The 21,952-nt window shown below is 40.8% G+C and overlaps 1 protein-coding gene across 1 annotated transcript in view; it reads right to left on the bottom strand.

The window, feature by feature from the left end:
- The window catches only part of xpr1a (xenotropic and polytropic retrovirus receptor 1a), a 65,240-nt gene that overhangs the window by 13,621 nt on the left and 29,667 nt on the right, over window positions 1-21,952 (bottom strand). The window contains exons 3-8 of the mRNA XM_062423478.1: window positions 5,477-5,578; window positions 2,149-2,369; window positions 1,824-1,973; window positions 1,631-1,714; window positions 732-813; window positions 341-528 (exon numbers count right to left, since the gene is read on the bottom strand). Of these exons, the coding sequence (XP_062279462.1) occupies window positions 341-528; window positions 732-813; window positions 1,631-1,714; window positions 1,824-1,973; window positions 2,149-2,369; window positions 5,477-5,578 (827 nt within the window). The remainder of the gene's footprint in view (window positions 1-340; window positions 529-731; window positions 814-1,630; window positions 1,715-1,823; window positions 1,974-2,148; window positions 2,370-5,476; window positions 5,579-21,952) is intronic.

The following is a 21,952-nucleotide window of genomic DNA, read 5'->3' as shown; positions in this document are numbered from 1 at the left end:
AGAGAGAGGAAACAGACACAAAATCTCAATTAAAAAGGTAGTCTGATTAATTCAGTGCAAATTAGCTAATGTGTTGTATTTCTACAGTATGAATAAAACCCTGTGGACATTAGGTATGTATTGTTGCTGCTGCATGAATTTTACATGGTAATCATTTCTTGAATCTGGATTACCCAAGATACTAAACAACCCCATTCTTTCACATTGCATGTGTTAAACACTCCTGATTATCAATCTAAACACAAAGTTGTTTTTCCTGCACTACAGAAATAAAGTTTATTTTTTGAAGACAAGAGTGTGTTCCCATCCATAAATGTGTTGGCATGCGTCTCATTCTGACCTCAAACAGGTGTTGGTGTGAAAGGTTGTTTCGAGGATTGATCTCAAAGATGAGGACATGGTTGACTCCTGCCTGTCGCCATCCGTAAGTGTTGATGCCCAACAGGAAGAGGAACTGGATTAACAGGAAACCGCCCCGATAGATACGCACCAAAGGCCACATGTTCTCATAGCGGATGAAAACAGCACCTGATAAAATGACGATAACGTTTGAGACCTCTGCCTTTCTGCTTGAAAAATAATAATATTTTTTTAAAAACAGCGACGATGTTTGCTGTTTATCATAAACAATCAACCAAAACTGCCAGTTGTCTAACAGTGACACATTACAAATTGTTCAGCACTCAGCAGGAAATTAAAAACTGATGAATTCAAATGTTGACGTGACATACCAGTGAGAATGAAGGCGATGGCGAGAATGATAAAGACGCCGCAGTAGAGACCCACACGAAAGGTTGTCCAGGCTAACGCAGGCTGAAGCAAGAAGAGAGGGACATTATCATCAAACTACAGTCATCTCATCAGTGTATGTATTAACAATTTGAACAACTCGGTCAACTTAGATCAAGCTTGACAGTCATTTTGCACATTCAGATAAAACAAAATCTCAACCAGAACTTTTTAATGTCTCCATATAAATTTAGTCTATTTTTTCTGTATGAATATACAGTATGTATTATAAAAATGTCTGTAGGGGAAATGGAGAAAACAGTCACATAGAATAAGTTAAGTCATGCATGACAATAATGAATGCAGTAATAACACTAGATATAAAATAGGGAAGTCAAATGCCAATCGCCTCGATTATTTCTGAAAGATATCCTGTCTGTTCAACAATGGAAAGGCAATTATAAAATCAATATTGAAGGCTCACATGGTTTCTGTTTCTTTGTCTCTTTCTCTCTTGATAAGCGGCTCATGTTTTGTTTTTAATCTGTGTTCACCAGCAACGAAAAACAAGATTACAGGAAGATAAATGCAAGGATTATCCTACAGGGACCCTCTCACGCACAGATACTAAAAATATTCTTATGTGATTTTAATACTGTTGGTTTGGGGTGTTTTGGGGTTTGGGATTGAGAAAAACATTTTAAACCATTTTGTCTATCTCTTTATTTTTGTTAAACCAGGGTTTAGCAACTTCCCAACTTCATTTGAGATAAAGAGGTGTATTTAACTGATTTGTCACTCTTTTGCAGTTTGTCAAGGCAGGTTGCATTTACTTTTCTTTGAAAGTGCACTATAAAAGGTCTCAGAAGAGACCTCCAGTGTGACCGGCTATACTTCTGACCTGAGCTGCCCCCAGTGGAGGAACTCTCAACCTCTTCATTGCCCGCTGACGATCTCCTCCCTCCAGCTCTGTGGTCACCAGTGTCTAGACACACACACACAAACAACAATGATTTTATGAGTTTTGTTTTACATCAATGTCTGTGTACTAAAGTGCATACAGTACATGTGTATGTGTACTTATGAACATGTACCTCTGTCTCAGTGATGAGCTGTGTGATCTTCTTGCAGGTGTAGAAAGGCGCCACTTCCACGTGAGCCACACGCCAGTCGGCCCCACGAGGAGTATCCAGGATCTTGTCATGTTTCTTCAGGATCTTGCGGAAACCAGTGAAGTTCAGGTTCTGTGGACAACAAAGAGACAGACGTAGTTTTTTTATTCCAAACAATTGGCTGCTACAGTGTGAGTATTACTCTAAAGAGGTATTGCCTTGATACATTCATTTAAATGTCCTTTAAAAACTTTTCCCTTTCATCTGCGAATGCATTTTTAATTTGTGTGTGTGTCTGTGTCGTTACCTGGTAGTTCTGGAGCAGGATGAGGCTGAGGTAGAACTCGCTGAAGGCTAGCTTCAGGTCCTTGATGTTGCTGTGTTTGCAGCGCTCCTCCTGCGACAGGTGGAACATTGTCTTGCGTTTCCGCAGTCCGGGCGGAGCATTACTCTCGCGCTGAGCGTCCAGTGAAGACTGCAGCTCATTCTGCAGAGTGGCAAAACGTCTCTGGGCTTCAGCAAGCTTTTCTACAGAGCAGAGACAAGAAAGAGATTAAAAACTGTTTTTAGGGTTTGTTATTGAAGGAAACATTTCACAAAATGCACCACATTCATGCATTTTCATACCTCACATATTCATATTCATTCAATTTAAATGAATATTTATGCCCCATGAAGACATTTTAAATCATATATATTTTTAAGTTAATAAAAAGTGGCAAAAAATGAGCTATTTACTAATAACCCCAATCATTAAATCAACTAAATTAAAATAAACACCATTAATAAGCAGACATAATGCTTCACTCTGTTTGATTTACTTTTTGGTAGTCTAACCATTTGGCCTGACGGGGGTAAAGAAAGCAAAGCAGACCCCTTCACTTTAGCAGTTACCTAACAAACTGCTGGTTAAAGACTTCAACTAGCAGCAGTGATCTTCAATCAGGACAGGTTTCTATAATGAGCAACTGCAGAAAAAATGACACAACTAAAAATAATCCTTTATACACCCTCCTCTCCTCTCCTCTCCTCCTGTCTCTTCCAGGAAGCAAAAGGATGGAGGCTATTAGACTGAGCTGACATGTAGATGCTGCTGAGTGAGGAACCATTATCTGGGTCAGTGATAGGTTAATATACCCAGAGAGAGAGAGAGAGAGAGAGAGAGAGAGAGAGAGAGAGAGAGAGAGAGAGAGAGAGAGAGAGAGAGAGAGAGAGAGAGAGAGAGAGAGAGAGAGAGAGAGAGAGAGAGAGAGAGAGAGAGAGACAGAGAGACAGAGAGACAGAGAGAGGGGGGGGTCACTCAAGGTAACCTGCATTTCATTAACTTCACATCCTCCTATTTTTCTGACAGAGATTAGACTTCATTCTCCTCTTGCTGCTTTTTTCCCAACACAGGTTCAGTGATTGACAAATGAAGCCCATTTATCTGCCTATTTCTTGTTCTGAAAAATGTGCAAGTCATGTCTGCTCCTGCGATTAACAAGGTCCTTCAGCTGGCATAGAAACTTTTAAAGGAACAGATCTGGAGTCACAGTATGAACACTGACATTTTCTTGCAGTGCTTTATGTGACAGCAGTCTAATAAAACAGCAGATTTGATTTGGACCAACAGTCACAGTAACTGAGGCTTAAATAGTTGTTCCTCTTGTCCTAAACTGAACAACGCAGCACTGGTCAAGCAGAGGTTTCACTTTTCACTTTGCTTTGTAGTTTTAACATACACACCCTCCCAGATTCTTAAGATATCACACTACCTGCTTTACAGGAATGGCACAGCTCTTTTTGGAAAGTGGCTAATCCTTTACAGGAGTCATACAGCCTGTCACAACAACGTTTGGATGAACACTCGGATGAACACATGACATTGGCAGGAGGTGTGAGAGAGTCAAGACCCTGACTCCCTGCCACTTGTAGGTTTAGATTAAATCTGAGGTCTGGACATGCAGTGGCACTCAACAGAAGACATGGCTGGGGGCAGTTAACTGGAGCGAGGTTAATGAACCTTAAACAGACGAGTGTTGCTGGTGTAGATTTTCACTGCGTTGGGTCTGATGTTGTTTTTCCTCAGCTTTCAGAAACAGAGAGCATAAGTTGATATTCTTGTAAAAACTGAAGGGAAACTTTGCACAAGGAGTGCATTTTCTTTTCTGTGTGTGTTTGACCCTTGATGATGAAAGCGCCGTCCAACAGGCCGGATTTCAGCACAATGCAGCAGAATAGCTTTAAGAGGTCAGGACCCCTTTCACAGGGAGATACAAAGGGAGAGAGCTATGTGGAGGCAGGTATCTTATGTAAAGTCAGCACACGATTTATTTCCATCACTCTGCTGCTCTCTCTCTAACACACACAAGCTAACCAGCTTCTCCTCAAACCACTACACACCGACACACTGGCACCAGATAAAGCTGCCGGTAATGTCTTGATTTGCCCTCCTGTGTGCGGATGATAAACAAGACGCCTGAGAGGAGGAACGAGATGCTGATGTTTTCATACACAACATTTAACCAACCTCACACCGCTGATCTGTTGAGGAGACAGTGACTCACTGACTGTAATACTGATGTGATTTGACTGCCGCTGTCAAACATGTGGCAGTGAGAACATCAAACATGATAAGTGATTGTTCTATTGTTCTCCTCTATTATTTTCCACATCCTTTATTCATATAAACAGAAAATAAAATAGACCTCTAAACTATTCGAGTCATTTTAATAAATAAAAAAAAGATATTTAGTCATCAGATTTTCATCTGCTTGCTCTGTCCTAAGCAAAGGGAGCATGTATGATCCATTATGTGCAGCAGATCAGGATCAGGATAATGAAGGACTACTACAGAAGCTAACAGTAAGTTTCAGGCATATGTCTGTATTAAAAACACACACTGCTGTCAGAGGAAAAAAATCCTGAGCATCAAAGTTTCTTCAGTGATTCAGTAAATCAAACTCTTGCTAACAAGGTCTGCCATGATTTATAGCCTGTTTGTTTGCTGCTCTAGCCGTTTGTCTGCCATGAATCTCTCATCATTATGAGCTGGAACAATCTTGCCAGTCAACCTTGGCCCACTGTTGACCCAGAGATTCTGCAGTTCAACAAAACCGCCTCTAGAGGAAGCACTGTCCATCTTTACGTAGATACCTCCCACTTCCCCCTGAGCTCAAGTTCAAACACCAGAAGGCAACCCTCTGGTACAAGAATACCAGAATATATTATGGCTGCTATCTCATGTTACACACACATACTCCCCCGTCCCCTGAAATACACACAGGCAGGCCCTGCTCGCCTGAACATGACAACCACTGGCTACTTCAGTCTAATGACCAGGATTAGACGCAATGTGATTTGGTACTAAGAGGGGCTGTACATACCTGGAGAATCAGAGAGGAAATACAATGTGTACTAAATATTGTGCAATAACTATGATAAGCTGGACTTTTATTTAACATGACTGTGTGATATAGCTGTAATTGTCTTTACAATAGTGGTTTAAATACTATACTTCATATAAAATTGTTGTAAGGACATTTTGAATTATGCAGATGTTGTCCAGTGAAATTGTGAGTATTAGTCCGTTAATCACATTGATTGCATTCTACATTGGTCACATCACATCGAGTGTTTCTGAGATGAATAAATACCTGAGTAGAATGTGTTGATTTTCAGGAGTTCCTTCTCACACGTCTGGAAAAACCTCTCCTCAAACTTAGCGTAATACCTCTTCACCGTGTCGTCATCTGTGACTGGAGAAAAAAGAAAAGAGGAAACACAAAAATGGTGATTAACTGTGCAAGGACCCATCTATGAAGCACTGTTACTCATTTATATGTTTACCTGCCCAGGAAAGGGATCAAATACAAGTAGCTTTATTCACATTCTTACAGTTTTCATACAACATTTTCACATTTGCCTGGCTGCTGATACCTGACAGCAAAGCACACATTACATGGTGGTGAGAAGCACTGAATGATTAAGTTTGAATGTTCTCAAATGCCTGGTAACAAGAAAAATAAACATCAATGCACATATTGGAGTGTACAAAGCAAAGTGTTGAGGTTGTAGATATCAAATTGTTACTGTAAAATATGCAGTTTCACAAGCACGTATCATCCACTATGTTGGGTGATAATGACAAACAACTCAGATCAGAGAAAGTGAGAGCTTGTAGTAGCATAAAGCTAAATGGTTAAATGATTAAAAAACAGCTACAACTTTTCATTGTTGAAGCAGGACGGTGTGAATTATTGTCTCCTGTTCTTTTCAGTTTTGGGTATGAATCTTGTCAAAGCGTTTAGTCTTAGTTTACTGTTAAACAAACATGCATGTGAGTAGCTTTAGAGTATCCTAGTGCTAAATCAGTATTTTCATCACATATTGGCTCACTTAACCAACTGGCCAATCTTCCAAAAACTTGGTGTGTTCGTTTAAGGTTCCTCGGCACTCTGGAGAACTGTCAGCTTTTCAGAATAACAATTAAATCAACGACTTCCTTCCGTTTCTCTTTAGTCAGACAGAATCCTGCACGTCTTCTTCAGGACCGGTCAATTCAATCAGCATCGATGCTCTGTCTCAAATCATTCTGTCTCATTCACAGCAGGATATCTTACACCTGACAGAGCTTAAAATGGGAGCTACTAGCCGGCCGCAGACAAGGACACACAGGATGAATCTCTCTATCATGTTCGCACATACTGTACATTTACTGATTGCCTCAGTTTAGTCTGATGATCAGCAGTTGATGATATTCATAATCAGTGTGCCTTTTTATCACTAAATGTTAAATTAAGAATTTCATTGGTGTTTCTACAGGAGAGAACGGTTTTACTGGAATAAGTATCTATAGTGTCAGTGGTGACGGCCTCCTACACATTAGCTATTGTATAGAGTAAACCCAGACCGCAGCCTTTGGATGGAGTGGCTTTCTATGCGACAAAGTAATAAGAAAGCGATGCCCCGGGCTGCAGTATGTCAATATCACTGCTCTATTCTCACACACACACATATCAACATGTGTAGCAGCAGGCATGTACAGTATACGCCTGTGATGAAAAGGTGAAATAAGTGCTCAACAACTGCTTTAAAGTCCGACAGATTTACAAGAAAAATAAATGAAAAACTGCCTCTGCACCCGTTAATATAATGAATTCAAAGTTAATTAAACCACACTCTGCAGAATAGCCTAAAGTACACAGCAGAAGAACAAACCCAAAGGAGGATAAGAAAGGAAAACGTCCTGCAGCAGCTGTATCAGAAATGCTGCAACATATCCTTCACTGCATGCTAAACTCTTCCAGTGCATTAAAGCAGCGCTCGTTAGACGTTAAAAACAAGACCATTACAGTAACAACAACAGATGGAAAATAGGACAAACATATAGCTGAACTCACTTTATGAATTAAACATGTAGTCTGCAAACAAGAATGAAGTTCGACTTAAGTTTAACAGTGACTTTAGAGAGATGGAGAGGTAGGGATCGGAGCTCTTGTACTATGTTAATGGTGGTCCAGTTAAAGAGGTTAAATGTAAAAAGGCTTGTAATGAATACAGCTTTGAAAGGTCGAGTACACTCATGGCCGTACATGGTTTACTCCAAATACCCACAGAAAGCAGAACAGAAATGAGTGTTAAGATCAAGCTACCAAAAGAAGTGAAAGAAATGTAGACAAATGAAGAAGAAAAGAGACAGAAAAGGAAGCAGATGGTCTCCAATCTGCCTCACACTTCTGCTCAATTGCACAGTTCAGGCTGAAGTCACAACTCTTTCAGCCCTGCAACCACGCGAGGCTCCGCCACCTCAGCATTAGCCAGCTGACAGGCCGACCGGCTGGCGGCTGCACGAGGATGGATGGATGACTGGCCGTCTGGAAGGAGCGATGCGTGGTTGAACTGCCTATCTATCTATCGGCTGGCTAACGGGTCATTTGAATTGCTGAGTACCTGGCTAGTCGGTGTGCCGTGACAGGATGACTAATGGTCCAACAGGCTCCTTCAGTCGGGCTCGCGGGCAAACACCAAACTGAGCTGTGTGGTAATTTAAAGTAAAAGGTTACGTTGCTAATGAACAGTTTGTATGAAAGAGTACTGAAGAACAGAGATGGAAAGTGTCACAAATTGACCCAGAGTCAGTGACGGAACAGGTAATAACACATTAACAGAGCTAAAAATGCTAATTTAATGCTTATGCTAAAATACAATAATAATGTTAATCAGCTAGGTAAGTAATTAATGCAGTATGGAGATGAGAGTAGTGTATGATGGACGCAAACAAAACACACAAACCAAACTGGCTGATGGAGGAAGAGTAGAGAAAGAGGTTTAAAGTGAAGCTACTTAAATAGACCAAGGCCTAAATTACTTAGGTGTAAATAGTTTTCTGATGTCCTCCCAACTCAAAATAAATCTAATGTATTAAGATTTATTCTTCAGCATGACAATGACGCCAAACATACAGCCAGAGTCATAAAAACTGGGATGTTATTTTCCCCCACTTGGACTCTGACTAACAAAGTGAGTGTGGTGGTAGGAGTGGAGGATGAAAGTGTAGATGTGAGGGCATCATGCAGGTAGAAAAGCGAATGACCTGCACCCACCGCCTCTTTGTTTTCCTGCCGACCCCGTACGCTGCTGATCACTACAGTGAAGACGTGTGTGTGTATTACCACATGCTCACATCTCCTTCTGTTTGTGCATTTATGTGCGAAGTGTGTGATGTATAAGAACAAAGGCCGCAGTCATCTTTGAATTCCTCCTCACAGCTGTGGATTACTGAGGCTTCATTGCTGCTTTCTCTCCTCAAACTGCGACACACACACTTTACGTTCAACCAGCATCAGCACATAGGAGCATCATTAGCATCTCATAATTACATTATCTTAACTCTTTATCTTCCTCCAACTGTATTGCAGTGTAAATGTAACGAAACCTAATTAGAAACTGAATTTATGCTAACTATTACGGCATGCGGCATAACTTTAATGTGATCAGTGGTGACAGTGTCCATGTAAGTCTGACAGCTTCTCTTTCAGCTACACAGTATGAGTTCTCATTATCACTCGTCTGGAGGATCACAGCAGTGATGTCCTACAGCTTCCGCCGGGGGTGAAGGTAGATAAAAATGTGGACGTCATGAGAAATGAGAGCTTAAACAGAATGATTGAATAGAAACTTTTTATTTTTCTATTATACCCACAATATAAATAATAATGTACATAAAACTGTTGTAAAATCAATATATTGTCTTTTTAGAGCTACAATAAACCATCCTAAAACATTTCTTCAGTACGTGTTTGGTTCTCGACTCAATGCTGCAGAGGGATTGTTTCCTCCACACTAACATCCAATCAAAAGCACACAGAGGCCCTCGCTCCCCCCTTTCCTAAATGTTTAAAGGTTCCCTGTAGTCCTGACTGCCCTGGCATTTGTTTCATGGTGTGTGTGTGTGTGATGATGATAGAGCACCTCAGTGGGGAATAATAATGGCTGTCCCTCTGAGGTTTTATGGTGATATATGCCTCTGCTCACCCTCTGTGTGTATTTTTAGTGTTTTGGATGGTACTTCACTTCAGCACTGACACTTCAACTGTTTATAAATATTACTCTCCTGTCTTCACAGAGCTAAATCGACCTGTGTTTACAGACTTTTCTTCGGTAATGTTTATATACCTGAACGACCAAGGCAGAGAATTTACAGCAGCTGAAGGTTCGCTCACATTTTGCTCAAGGCACCACAACTATTTATCTAGGATCTAAAAAAAAAAATCAATATGTGGCTTGATTAGATTTAGGAACATTTAACTGCTGTAAATTCATAAATAAATAAATACATAAGTCAATTAAATACTTGATCAATCATTTATCAAATGTAATTACCAAACATTTGGTGATTATAGGCTTAACCAACACAAGCATTTTATCCTTTTATTTTAATGTTGTTTTACATTACAAAATGGGTTTGTTGACTAATCACACAATTTTGACATCCAATTCATTTTGTCATTCATTTTGTCTGCCACATGCAGGATGGAGGTTGTTGTATTGCTGTACAGACTGGAAAATCCCCCTGAGGCAAATTTGTGATATTCGGCTATTCAAATAAAATTGGCTCAACTTGACATGATTTTGAGCTGATTAATTAAATGTTTATTTTTCTAACTGAAAAAGACCAAAAAAAAGAACATCTGCACACATTGTTCCACTGCAAACACTAAATTTATACAGAATTTTATTTAACAACAATCACAGTCATTTAATTAAAAAAGACCATAAAATGTGCAGCATTATTTTGTGTAAAATTACCCATTGATCAACAAAAACCTCAAGCATGTTTCTTTGTTTCAGCACCAACAGCTGAACCACTGGATTGTTTAAACAAGCAGGAGAATCAGGTGCCTTCATTCATCGGCTTCGCTTTTTCAGACAAAGAATTGTGCTGGTAGCTAGAAAAACAATTCTTGACCTAAAGTATTCCCCGGGCAGGTTGTAGAAGGCAGACACCCCCCCCCCCCCACCTCCTCCTCTCTGCTAACCCCTTCTTCTGTACATCGTATAAATAAATGATGAGACAGCTTCCCCAGAACTCTACTACTCTAACCCCCAAAACCCTTTTCACACACACAGACACACACACACACCCCACCCCCAACTTCTTATATTCCCATACAGGCATCCTATGACGTGGCCCCATAAAACCAGCACATAAATACTTCATGGAGACCCTCTAACTAGCTGTAAGAGATTTGTAGGGAACGACCATCAACACAAACACATATTTGTCACTCTGTATCTCGTACTTGCGCTGTAACAGAGTGTCAACTTAACATGAACAGATTTCGCCAATTATGGATTTTCTGTTAGTCGTTTTAATTCACTCTTTCCCCCTTCTGATCTATCAGATGTTTAAGTGCAGAAAATCTATCGATGTTAGGTTCGGAGAGACAAGGTGAAAAGGAGCTGAGAGGAAGGAGAACAGTATTTCCTCCATGATGGGGGTTCAGATATTATCTATCATCACACTGGAGACTGGAGAGAGGAGAGAGGACACAGCTTCTATCTCTTCACAATCCTCTAAAACAAACACACGCAGAAAATTGAATGTCCCTCTTTTTAAGGTCCATTTACCCCATTTAATGACACCCCACTGCAGGATATGAACTATGTTGTAATAGCATTACTGTCAGGGGAACTGAGGAGGCCATTACATTATGATTGTCGCTGTATTAGCTTCGCTTATCTCTTTCCTCCGAGCACGCAGACAGGTGTAAATCACAGAAAAAGAATAGCACTGAGCTAACTCTGAGCTAATATAAATCTAGAGAGACAAAAAGAGCAAGTGAATATAAACAACTTCAACATCCTGCAGTGCCAGGCTTTAAGGAAGGAAACACAGCATAAAACCAGCCAGACAACCCCCCCCCCCCTCCCCCCTCCGTTCCTCTTCTTTTTTTTCCCTTTCTCCCACTTATTCCCATTGCGCCCTCCAGCCACAATTAAATCTACCAATCATCTCTCTTATTGAGGCCAGGGGAGCATTAAGAATGCACCCTCATTGGGCTAGACTGGCAGCCAGGGAGGACCAGAGGCAGGATGAGCAGGAACTACTGGAGCTCCCAATTCTTGTGTACTTTTTATACTACCACACTGCTAGCTAAGCACTTCCAAAATATTAAACTACACTGGCACAGAGTGGAGAAAATGATACGGAGGAGAGAATCACACATTCAACACATTCTGAGGAGTGTTAATATCTATCTATTATTGTGTGTGTGTGTGCGTACGTACGTGCATGCGTGTGTGTGTGAGTGTGAGAGAGAGAGAGAGGGAGAGAGGGAGAGAGAGGAAGACAGCAAGAGGCACATGTGATGGGTATATTACCAGCAGCCAAGTGAATACTTGATGAGCGGGAAAGAGTAAAAGAAAGAGGCCAGATGGGGTGCGAGATGATCCCGCGGACCGGAGGGAAAACACACAACACCCTAAACACACTGGAGAATGGTAAGAGAAAGTCACATTGAGGGAGAAAAAGAACAGTATGCATGTGTAGAGGGAGAGAAATATGGAAGCAAATAAATGTATAAAGAGAGCAAACACTATGTCACACAATGTTGGAAACACCTGAGAAAACTGAGCAATAAAGGTGCAGAGTTATGAAGATTACAAAACACAGTCTTCAAGAACATGGTGACTAGGAGTGATTGGACCTGCTTGGTAAATTAAATATGTGATGTGAAAGTAACCATACGAGTTGGAAATCAATCTTTGGTTGAGGTGAAGCAAGTATGTTACTGAGACAACGTTAAAGATGATCATTTATAGATAACTGTTGAATGAGTAATCAACTATAAGCATATATAAGTTTAAACACTTATCTATTATAGCTTTTTTTTAATAAGACACCATCAATATCTTGGGCACATAAACACTGTGTGAGTGTGTATAAGAAATGATGTCTCTATTATTGCTGTCATGCTATTTGTGCTCTGTTTTGATATGTGTTACTGTACATTATGTTATACTGTTGATGTGATTCTTCAGATGAAAACACTGTAGCTTGATTTAAAAAATACAATAAGGTACTTGATTTGTAAATAGGTGAAAACAACAGCACTGTCACTGTGTGCTTTGAATAGTGGGTTGCTGTCCAAGGTACTGAAACTAAACAGGAAACATGTAATCTTTCTTCTTGTTTATAAGTTACACCTGTTCTGACACCGAGAGGAGGAAAACAGCCATCTCCGAAGACACAGACACAGATGGTGTGTGTGTGTGTGTGTTTGTGTGTGTGTGAGCTCATATTAATTTATGTCTCTTTATGCATGTGCAAAATCTTGGAAAGGAAATAAATTAAAAACAGAATGGAGAGACCCATAAAAGTAAACATGGGGTCAGTATGTCGTGAGAGTCCATATAGTCCATTATGTACAGATATATACATATTAGGAGAAATCTGTTATCAGCTCGTTTATCTACAGACAGAAAATGACTTTCACCTAAATAAAAATAACTGTGCCAAAGTATAAAAGAAAGAAACTTTTCACTGTGCAGCTGTGCACTGTGTGTAGTAATTACTCGAGCAGATCCTTAAACAAGGCACGCTCGTGAGCCATGCAGGCTACTGGAAGTGCACTACAAGTTTCTGAGAGTCATGTGAAATGGGTCATGTTCGTTGTTAAATTGTGTTTCAGTTCTTATGAATGTGTGTGAGGATGTTGTATAAAACCTGTCATGTTGTGCTCTTGTATTGACTCAGCATGCATTAAATAGTCCCTGATAGTTCTCGTATCCTTTATAAACCCAGAAATATGCACCGCAGCTGACTGCAGAGCACAGATGGACACATTTGGGACAGCAAGACAAAAAGCACTGCGGTGACTCGATTTGGAGTTCAGCAGAGGGCTAAATGGGCCTTGAAAGCACAGAGGCGGTTAAATGAGAATAAGGGAGACAAGGGAAGAAGTTAGATGAGGTGGAATTGGACAGAGAGGAGAAGTAGGCCACAGATTCATCCAATCACACAAACAGGAAGTCCACAGAAAGCTGTATTACTGACCAGGAGGCTGATGGGAAAGTTAATTACTGCTCTATATATTCCTCAGAGGGTAGTAAAAAAGGAGAGACAGTGTGTGTGGGTCTCAGTCTGAGCAATTCTTTCTGTCCCTCATTCTCTGTCTTTATCTGTCCTCTCCCTCTCTTTCTCCCTCCCTTCTTTCCAGCCTCTTCTTATTTTACTAAGCTGCTGCTGTGAAGTGTTATCTCTGACAGTCAGAGCGAAGGGAAGTTTCGCCCAGACCTCTCTTTCTCTCTCCTCCCAGCACCATGCAGGGCCTTGAAGATTGGGATAGTTTCTCTTAGAGTCTCACTGACTCCCTCCATCTCTCCACAGTACAGGTAGATAGAGGCCGAGGGAAAAGGCAAACTGATAACAGTGTGAATTAAAAGCTGTCAGATGCATCTCACGGACACAACTTCAATCGCGTCTCTCAAACTTTGAGACATCTTAAATCCTTTGAGATTCAGAATATTAAAAAATGATTTTGTCTGTCAGTAAAGTCTGCAATGGTTTTACTGAAAAATAAAACGTAGCATACGTAAACTCTGTGGTATCGGCTGGACTGTCCAAAATGAATTTTGTTTTGATCAGCATGGGTTATATTTCTCATTCCAAGCCGCTTGTTAATGTGATATTTATTGTCAATATCACGTTTCGATACACAGTCTACCATAGTTCAGGTAACGCAGACTTTATTCCTCTGGCAGCAGTCCAATAAAGGATGTGGATAAACTATCACGGTCTCAGTATGCAAACTCACGCGCTGCGCTGATCCCTTATAAAACATTAATTGAAGCAAATCTAATCGACAGAGATCAGGTCTGATTTCATGGAGGCTCTTTCAAAGAGAACAGTCACTGTGGAGTCAGACTGTAAGATGACTCCTCTGAGACAACTGCAGAATAAAGTTATACTCTGAAATAAAAAAATGACTACGACGTCTTTGCTTCCATTTATCATCCGTACTACCTACGATTATCCAAAGTATCTGCTCCCCATCCAGAAGAGCAGAATTAAGCAGCTAATCTTTCTTCCTCTAAATCAGGCTTGAAATAAGTTTAAATACAAACCAAAACAAGCTGAAACTCGGGCAGCAGGACTATCAGGTTATCATCAGATGACTTACTGTTCTTGAATATAAAAGGGAGAACAGTATGATGGAGTAAAGACAGAGAGCTGACACAACAGGATATGCTGGTACTTCCCATCACAACATACAACCTCAAAATGTGTGTGTGTGTGTGTGTGTGTGTGTGTGTGTGTGTGTGTGTGTGTGTGTGTGTGTGTGTGTGTGTGTGTGTGTGTGTGTGTGTTGTATGTATTTTACTTGAATTTCCTCCATTATGCGCCATTAGGGAATCACTATCTTGCCATGGCTACCTGGAACCACAACACATTAAGTACATCTATGTGTTTATGGATTAGAGGATGTCATCACTTTGATAGCAATCTCCTTTGAAACATGTGATGTCTGCATGTTAAAATGTTTCAACAACATGAAGCAAAAGGAGCAATAAGCCAGCAAGGCAGTAAAGTAAAGTAAATGCTCCTCTGTCCAGAACTGGCTTAATGAAAAGAAAGCAGAAGCGATTCACAGTTCAGGGTGTTGTTTTGTTCTTAAGTGGTGTGGAGAAGTTCATCTTCACACTGTGACATTAAGATTAAGAGGTATGTGGTTCAAAGAAGAAATGCAATATGTATGTTTAGGACGGTGCAGCAGGTGGATGACAAACTGTGTTACAAAGAAAGCAGAAAGTGAGGTTCACACTGCCACCTCAAAAGTTTGCAAGCATATACGAAAAACCTCAGCTGCGACATCAGAATCTCTTCTTATGCCTGCTGACCACAAGTGTATTATAGGTTTTGGTAGGTTTGTCATACAATCTGAGAGTTTAATCCTTAAGGTCTGTCTGACATTACGTTGGCACTGCCGGTACTGTTTCTCACACAACTTATGCTTCACAGTGCATGTTTGTGTATGTATGAACCTGTTCTGACTGGGACCGGACAATATGGCAGCACTAAGGTTGGGAGGCAACGTAGCACGCTGCTGCTGGAAAATTATTCACTGATTCACTGAGCTGGAAAAATGAAGGTTATACAGTATGAAGCTAAACCTAATTAAAACATTAGGGGAGGTGTGCAAGAGGAAAGAGAGCGAAAGAAATAGAGTGAGGAGTACCAGAGAGAGAGAGAGAGAGGGAAGTGGGGAGAGAGAGGGAGACAGGAGGGAGGCTGGTGGTTGAGCGAGGGTTGGAGGGCATCAGGTCTCATCAGCATAGTGTGAACTCGCAGCACATGCCCACAGCCTGAGGGGAAACTGTCAATTTGTGTGAGACTGTTTCTATATGCTCATATTTTCTACTATAATGTATTGTGTTATATTTTATAGCTACTACTCTATTGCACTGAGTATTTTAGCTATGTTGAGTAAGGAGAGAGCTGAAGTCCTTATCTAAATGATAATTAATGTAATTAAACCATTAAATATAGTACAGTTAATGAGGGTAGTTTAAAGTCTATTAGAAAATAGATTGAAGCACAAAGTTGGACTATAACAGGAATACAAAAATGACATTTTTCTGCACACAGTACAGCATTCAATAACCTTCTTATGTCTTCTGACAAAGTGTTTTTTTCTCTCCTCCTCTGAAGGATCAAAGCAGAGAAAAATAAATGACATAGTGTGAACCCAGTGAACAGATACAGAGTCTCCAATCTCTCCCCAGGATCGCCAACTAGCAGCTTAACTCCATTAGTCAGGGTTGGTCTACATGGTCATGCCTCATTAGGATTACAATACGGTTTATGTTCTGCTCTCAGCGTTACGCAAACATGATTGATATTAATCATCGTCTAGTCTGTGTAGAAGAGGCAGCATCAGAAATGCTTGACTGTGCTGCTGTGCTGATGTCTCATTTTACCTCTCTGCCACAGAGGGAGGGAGGAATCTAAGCTTAAGCAACGTTTTCTTTTTCTTTGTCTCTTGTCTCTCTTATCTCTTCTGGAGGTAGATTGAATGTCTGCTTCCTGTCTCACCTCTCTCCCTAACCGTTCCTCCTCTCCTCATCTTTTCTCCTCGCTGCGCTTGTTCAGTCAATCCATATGCGACCAAGTGGAAGTGATAAGAGCGGCATCTCACACTCACCGCATTCATACGGAAAATAACAGGGCCATGTCTGTACTGGGAGGCCACAGATAGATTCATCAGCCTGCTCTCTTGCATTACACTAGATGCAGCAGTAAAGTGCTGTCAGAAGTCATAGCTCTAAAAATCAAATTGCGTCCTATTTTGTAAAAGGAAAACATCATTTTGTGGATTAGTGGTTTTTACTTTTCAGAACATGATAAAGACCTTATAGAAATGCTGCAGCCAGCTTTATTGCAGGTTTTAGCTTGTGAGGCAGCTGGAATTCCCGAAATCATGCTAGAATTCATTTTGTCAGGCTTCAAATTTTGTGCTTGTGGACCAACAGTGGTTTAGACCAATCAGCGTCCTATGAGGATTCTCGTGTGATCATGTGATCTCACAAATCTACCTGCCTCACAAGGTAAGACATTGACAGACAGATGGTTCATCCAATCACCTGTCAGGTATTTTTTGGAGAGTTTTTACTCTTTTCTAAACAGTTTACATGGACGACCTCTCAGATGGTTCCGTGTAACAAACTATCTGGTGCGTCTGATGCTTACAATAATTTCACAATGGTTTTGTGTAGTTTTTGTCTTTTTATGTGTTTATATTCCTATTTTTTATTTTCATGCATATCTCACTTGGTGACAGTTAGTAATTCAATCTTATGGTGTAAGTGAACAAGCTCACAATTGTAACTTAAGACCAGAGAAGCTGTCCTGTAGGTTTTACATGACCTTACATCATCTACATTAGCGCCATTGTAACCCGGTTAGCCTGCTGTTACACTGGAAACATACAGCATGTCGTAAGAAAGAGGAATTCCCTGGTCAATATTGATTATATAATATGATAAAATAAAGCTGGTGTTAATTCATATGTGAAATGAGGCACTTGCATTTAAACTTGGAAAATTTAAATTGTTGTAAGTTTGGTACAAAATAAACAGTCATGGAAAACAGACTCGCGGGTGCGACCACTCGATTTGTTGAGGACAAACTGAAAACAGTTGACACTGCTGATGAATGGATCGAGGAAATGAACTGTCTCAAGCTAAAACTCCCATGATACACTGGAGTAGATATAATGAAAAGAGCAGACTCTCCCCTTTAATGCAACAAATGTTATAAAAGCTAAAGACATTAGCAATGACTGACAAAAAAAAAGAAGACGATTTGTACGTTAACAGAAAACAAGAAAGCTTAAGAAAGTAATCGCTGACTGACCTTGAAATTGAAATGAATATTTAGTGAATTTATAAGCTGATCACAGAACATGCAGTGAAAAACAGGAAAGAAAGTCCTTTATTCAACCGTTGGATGTGAAGCCAAAATGTCCCTCTGGAGCAGAATCAGTTTTTGACGGCTATAATAACACAGCCACCTGGTTGGAAGAAAATTGCTCTTCCATTTCAGCATCTAGGCGTGTGTGTGCGTGTGTGCATGAGTGCGTGAGTGTGTGTGTGCGTGTGTGTCTGTGTGTCTGTGTGCTATAAATGCACAAATAGACTTGCATGTGTTTGAGTAAATGTGTGTGTCCTGTCCCATTTTTTGAGAGCTGGTTGGCTGGGAGTGACATTGTCATTATCGACATCTCTCCCCCGCTCCCCTGGATCCTGTAGCCATTAGCAACCAACTACGGGAGTTGGCCTCTCCACTGCTGCTGCCAATTGCTCTCACATCACTGTGCGGCTGTTTGCATGCATGTGAATGAGCAGGTGTTCCTTTTTCGTGCATGTCTGGGTATGACTCTATGATAGACACATGATTGAATGCACTTAGGTTGATTATTTGATAAAATGCAGCCTCACTGTCGCTCATTTATTCCCAATTTATTCCCCCGGTCGGACAAATGTTCCATGACAGCAATATATCTCCACAGTGACAGAACGAAGCACAATAAAACACACACACACACACACACACACATTTCATACTAGCGGGTATGCTCAACAGAAAACTGCACACCAGAAGGAAGCAGTCAGCGTAAAATAATCAATAAGTGTTGATTAGGCCTACTCAGTACCTTTGTATTGCATGGCAAGCAACTGCCCCTTTTTTCTGTGCGCCCGGAAATCAATACTTGGATCTCTGATTAGGCCGGTCTGCACATCTCACTGAGCACAGGAAAAGAGCAGTACACACCAACTGGAATGAGACTGAAAAAGCACCCGTCCATGATAGATGGAGAAATAAAACAATACTGCAGGCCCAGTTTCCCGGAACACAAATTAAGCCGAATGCATGCTACTAAAATGCAGAGTGTTTTGGTTGGTGGATGGGGCATTATCTTTACTCCTATGTCTTTATAATGAAGTTACATAATGTATAGCTCTGAGAACATTACACAGATTTGGCAATATTTCATAACCTTTAAGGTTGATGCTGGCCCTTTACATAAAGGTATCAACACTCCAGGCACTTGTTGGCACAGTAACATGAAAACCCTTTTATAGTGAGAGCCCCGCAGGGAGTGTGTGTGTGTATTAAAAAACTCTCTTCTTCCTGTCTCGCCTGGAAAAATTTCTAGCTGTGTGAAAAGATCATAAGGAGAAAAAAAAAATACAACTTCAGATTTCGTGTTACTTGAAATCATGTAAATGTTGCCATGGATTTATAGAGCTACTAGACAAAAAAACTGTGAAATTAAGCTGTTAAAGGCTGAACAAACACAAAAATAATCTGAAAGGAATCACCACAAAAGCCTCAAGGGATGTTTTTGGAGGCGAGTAGTTGATGTTCACAAATATAGACTGAATCATCCAAGACTGCCAGAATTACAGGCTGAATTTTGTTATTCAGTGTAACAGGTTAATAGTAAAATCATAGTGCAAAAAGAGCAGGTAGGTATATCAAGACAAATTTACAGCATTTATCAAGTATGTTGATAATTCTTTGTCTCTGTTACCATGGGAGCTAAACATGTGACAGACCACAGGGGTGTGTCCATATGGATGTGAGAATACCTGCAGGAAGCTGTGTGTGTGTGTGTGTGTGTGTGTGTGTGTGTGTGTGTGTGTGTGTATGAGTAGGGGAGAGAGTGAGAGTGAGAGAGAGAGAGAGAGAGAGAGAGAGAGAGAGAGAGAGAGAGAGAGAGAGAGAGAGAGAGAGAGAGAGAGAGAGAGAGAGAGAGAGAGAGAGAGAGAGAGATATCATATATTATAGCTATGTTGCGGTCTGATGGGCGAGATTAATCAGGCCAGTAATGAAAACAGGGTGGGCTGATGAGGAACGATCCTCTGGGAGCTACAGCTCTTTGTGTCTCTTAAACCCCTCTGGACCAGGACGACCTCTCTCTACGCACCCCCACACCACCATCTTCCCACCCCACAATGTCATTCCTGTTCCCATGTTTCCCTCGTCTCTCACCCCCTCCCACTCACTCAGCAGTTGTTGTTCTTAAGATAAAGAAGTAATAAACGAGGGGTCAAAGCCGTTCTAATCATGGCTCATTGGTGTCACTGACCCTGATAGCAGGACCAACACTTGGACACACACCTGTACCCCACTACTCTGGTAAAGCCGCCCTCCCTTTGTGCTGAGCGGCCCCCACAGCAGATGATGGATGTGACAGCGAGGGCCCTTGTGGCAGCTTGAGGCCCCAGCCGAGCTGATGGGTTATTCATTACAGCGAGCTTCAACTGTCCTTTAAGGACCCTAAAATGCCACAGAGCAGAGCTGCACTCCACACAAACACCTTTATTAAGATGGATGAGCAACACCGGCCCAGCTGGATCCACAGGTAACTCCCCATACTGCTGCCTCTGCAAGAGGGTTATAGAAATTGACTTTTGTAGGTATTTATCTGATGGTCTTTCACAAGGGTGGAAGAAATTAATTACACTTAATTAATTAAACCGTTATCCAGAATACAATTTAGCATAGTTGTATATTTAGTCAGTAATAGTGATATGTTTTACCTGTTATGTTTTATATCATCAAACGGATATAATATAGGTCTGTTTTTTAAATATATTTTATACATATATCATTTTACCTGTTTAGATTTGCTGTATTAACTACTGTTGAACACAAATGACTTCAGTTTTAGAAATTAATGTCAGTCACAACATTTTGGTAAATTACTAACAACAGTTTTACAATTACTGAAATATACCCTGATGACCCTGAAGTTTGTTTCTGCTTGTGAGCTCAGATAGACTGAGTTGTTCACTGGAGCAGACCACATGTACTCGGGTTTGTCTGTTCAACCTGAAGTTTAAAAGTCAACTTCAGGTTTCGTGTCTGTTAATATTTTACATAGAAAAGGTATAATGAGTTCACAAGGTCACTGCTGGTAACATCTCAGGTGTGTGTGTGATTGTATAACATGTCAACATCTGAGCCTGTTTGAAGCTTTCAGTGTGTTTGAACGTACAGCTCCATCCTTCAAGGCTCCTTTCAGTGGGACAAAGTGATAAATAGTATTATGTAAAAACACTGTATGTTTGATCAAAATTACACACAATCCTTGAGTGTCTGCATTTAAAAAACACAGACTTACACACACATTACTATTCTCTGTCTGGAAAACATTCACACATCCAGCTCAGCACCACATAGTCTTTGCTTGTACGGTGCTCCGGGCAAACACAGACTTCAGGCAACACACACTTGTAACATTATCGGAGGGGAAGTTCAGTCTGAATTATATTAGTCTCCACACCAGCAGACATTTAAATCTCCTAAATAAGAGTTCATCCAGCTGTCTGTCTGCTTGAGAACCGGCCTGCGAAGGAGTCCAGGCTGCTGCAGTCTTTTTTCAGTATCAACAGTAGCAGTGACAGTGCAAAGGTCCTGTGTGGGCTGGTAGGCTAAAGAGGAATGATTACAGCTGAGTGGACTTTGGCCTCGGGGCCAGCAGGAGATGGATACAAGCCAGAAAACAGAGCAAGTGACAAACAAGGCCTCTGCTGAGAAAAGGAAGATTCAGTGCTGGGAAATTTAAAAAAAAAACTCAGATGAAAAGTCAAGTCCTCAACCATCCAGCCAAGAGAGAAGACGAAGGTTGTTTTGTGACCTCTGCCATTCTTCAATAAAAAAAAATAGACGATTAGCTATAAAAATAAGTGTATATACAAATTCCTTCAAAATGTATTCACTGCTATAAGGACCTCTTTTATGTGCAATCACAGCAAATCACCACAGTGCTTTGTTTTTGAAGTGACATGCTCTCCTTCTGTTTGCATCCACCTCTCATTTCATGTTTTCCCTGTTCAGCTCATGAAGGAGGAGGGCTTAGACCCTCCTTAACAATTCCTAATGAGTCTCTGTGTATGTGTGCGTCCTTTTGTGTGCTTTGTGTGTGCGGTAGGTATATTTGTGTACATTACTGAATACATTGGGCCAGTAATGGGTGCGGCAGCCTCATTGTATTACCATGGATACGGCTGGATTTCAATCTAGAGAATTCTATTATGTCCTGTTTGCCCCTCTAGAT

Source organism: Scomber scombrus, chromosome 8 (assembly GCF_963691925.1).
Source record: "Scomber scombrus chromosome 8, fScoSco1.1, whole genome shotgun sequence".
Lineage (NCBI taxonomy): Eukaryota > Metazoa > Chordata > Actinopteri > Scombriformes > Scombridae > Scomber > Scomber scombrus.
The sequence above is the reverse complement of the archived record's forward strand: the minus strand, read 5'-3'. Positions and strand labels throughout refer to the sequence as shown.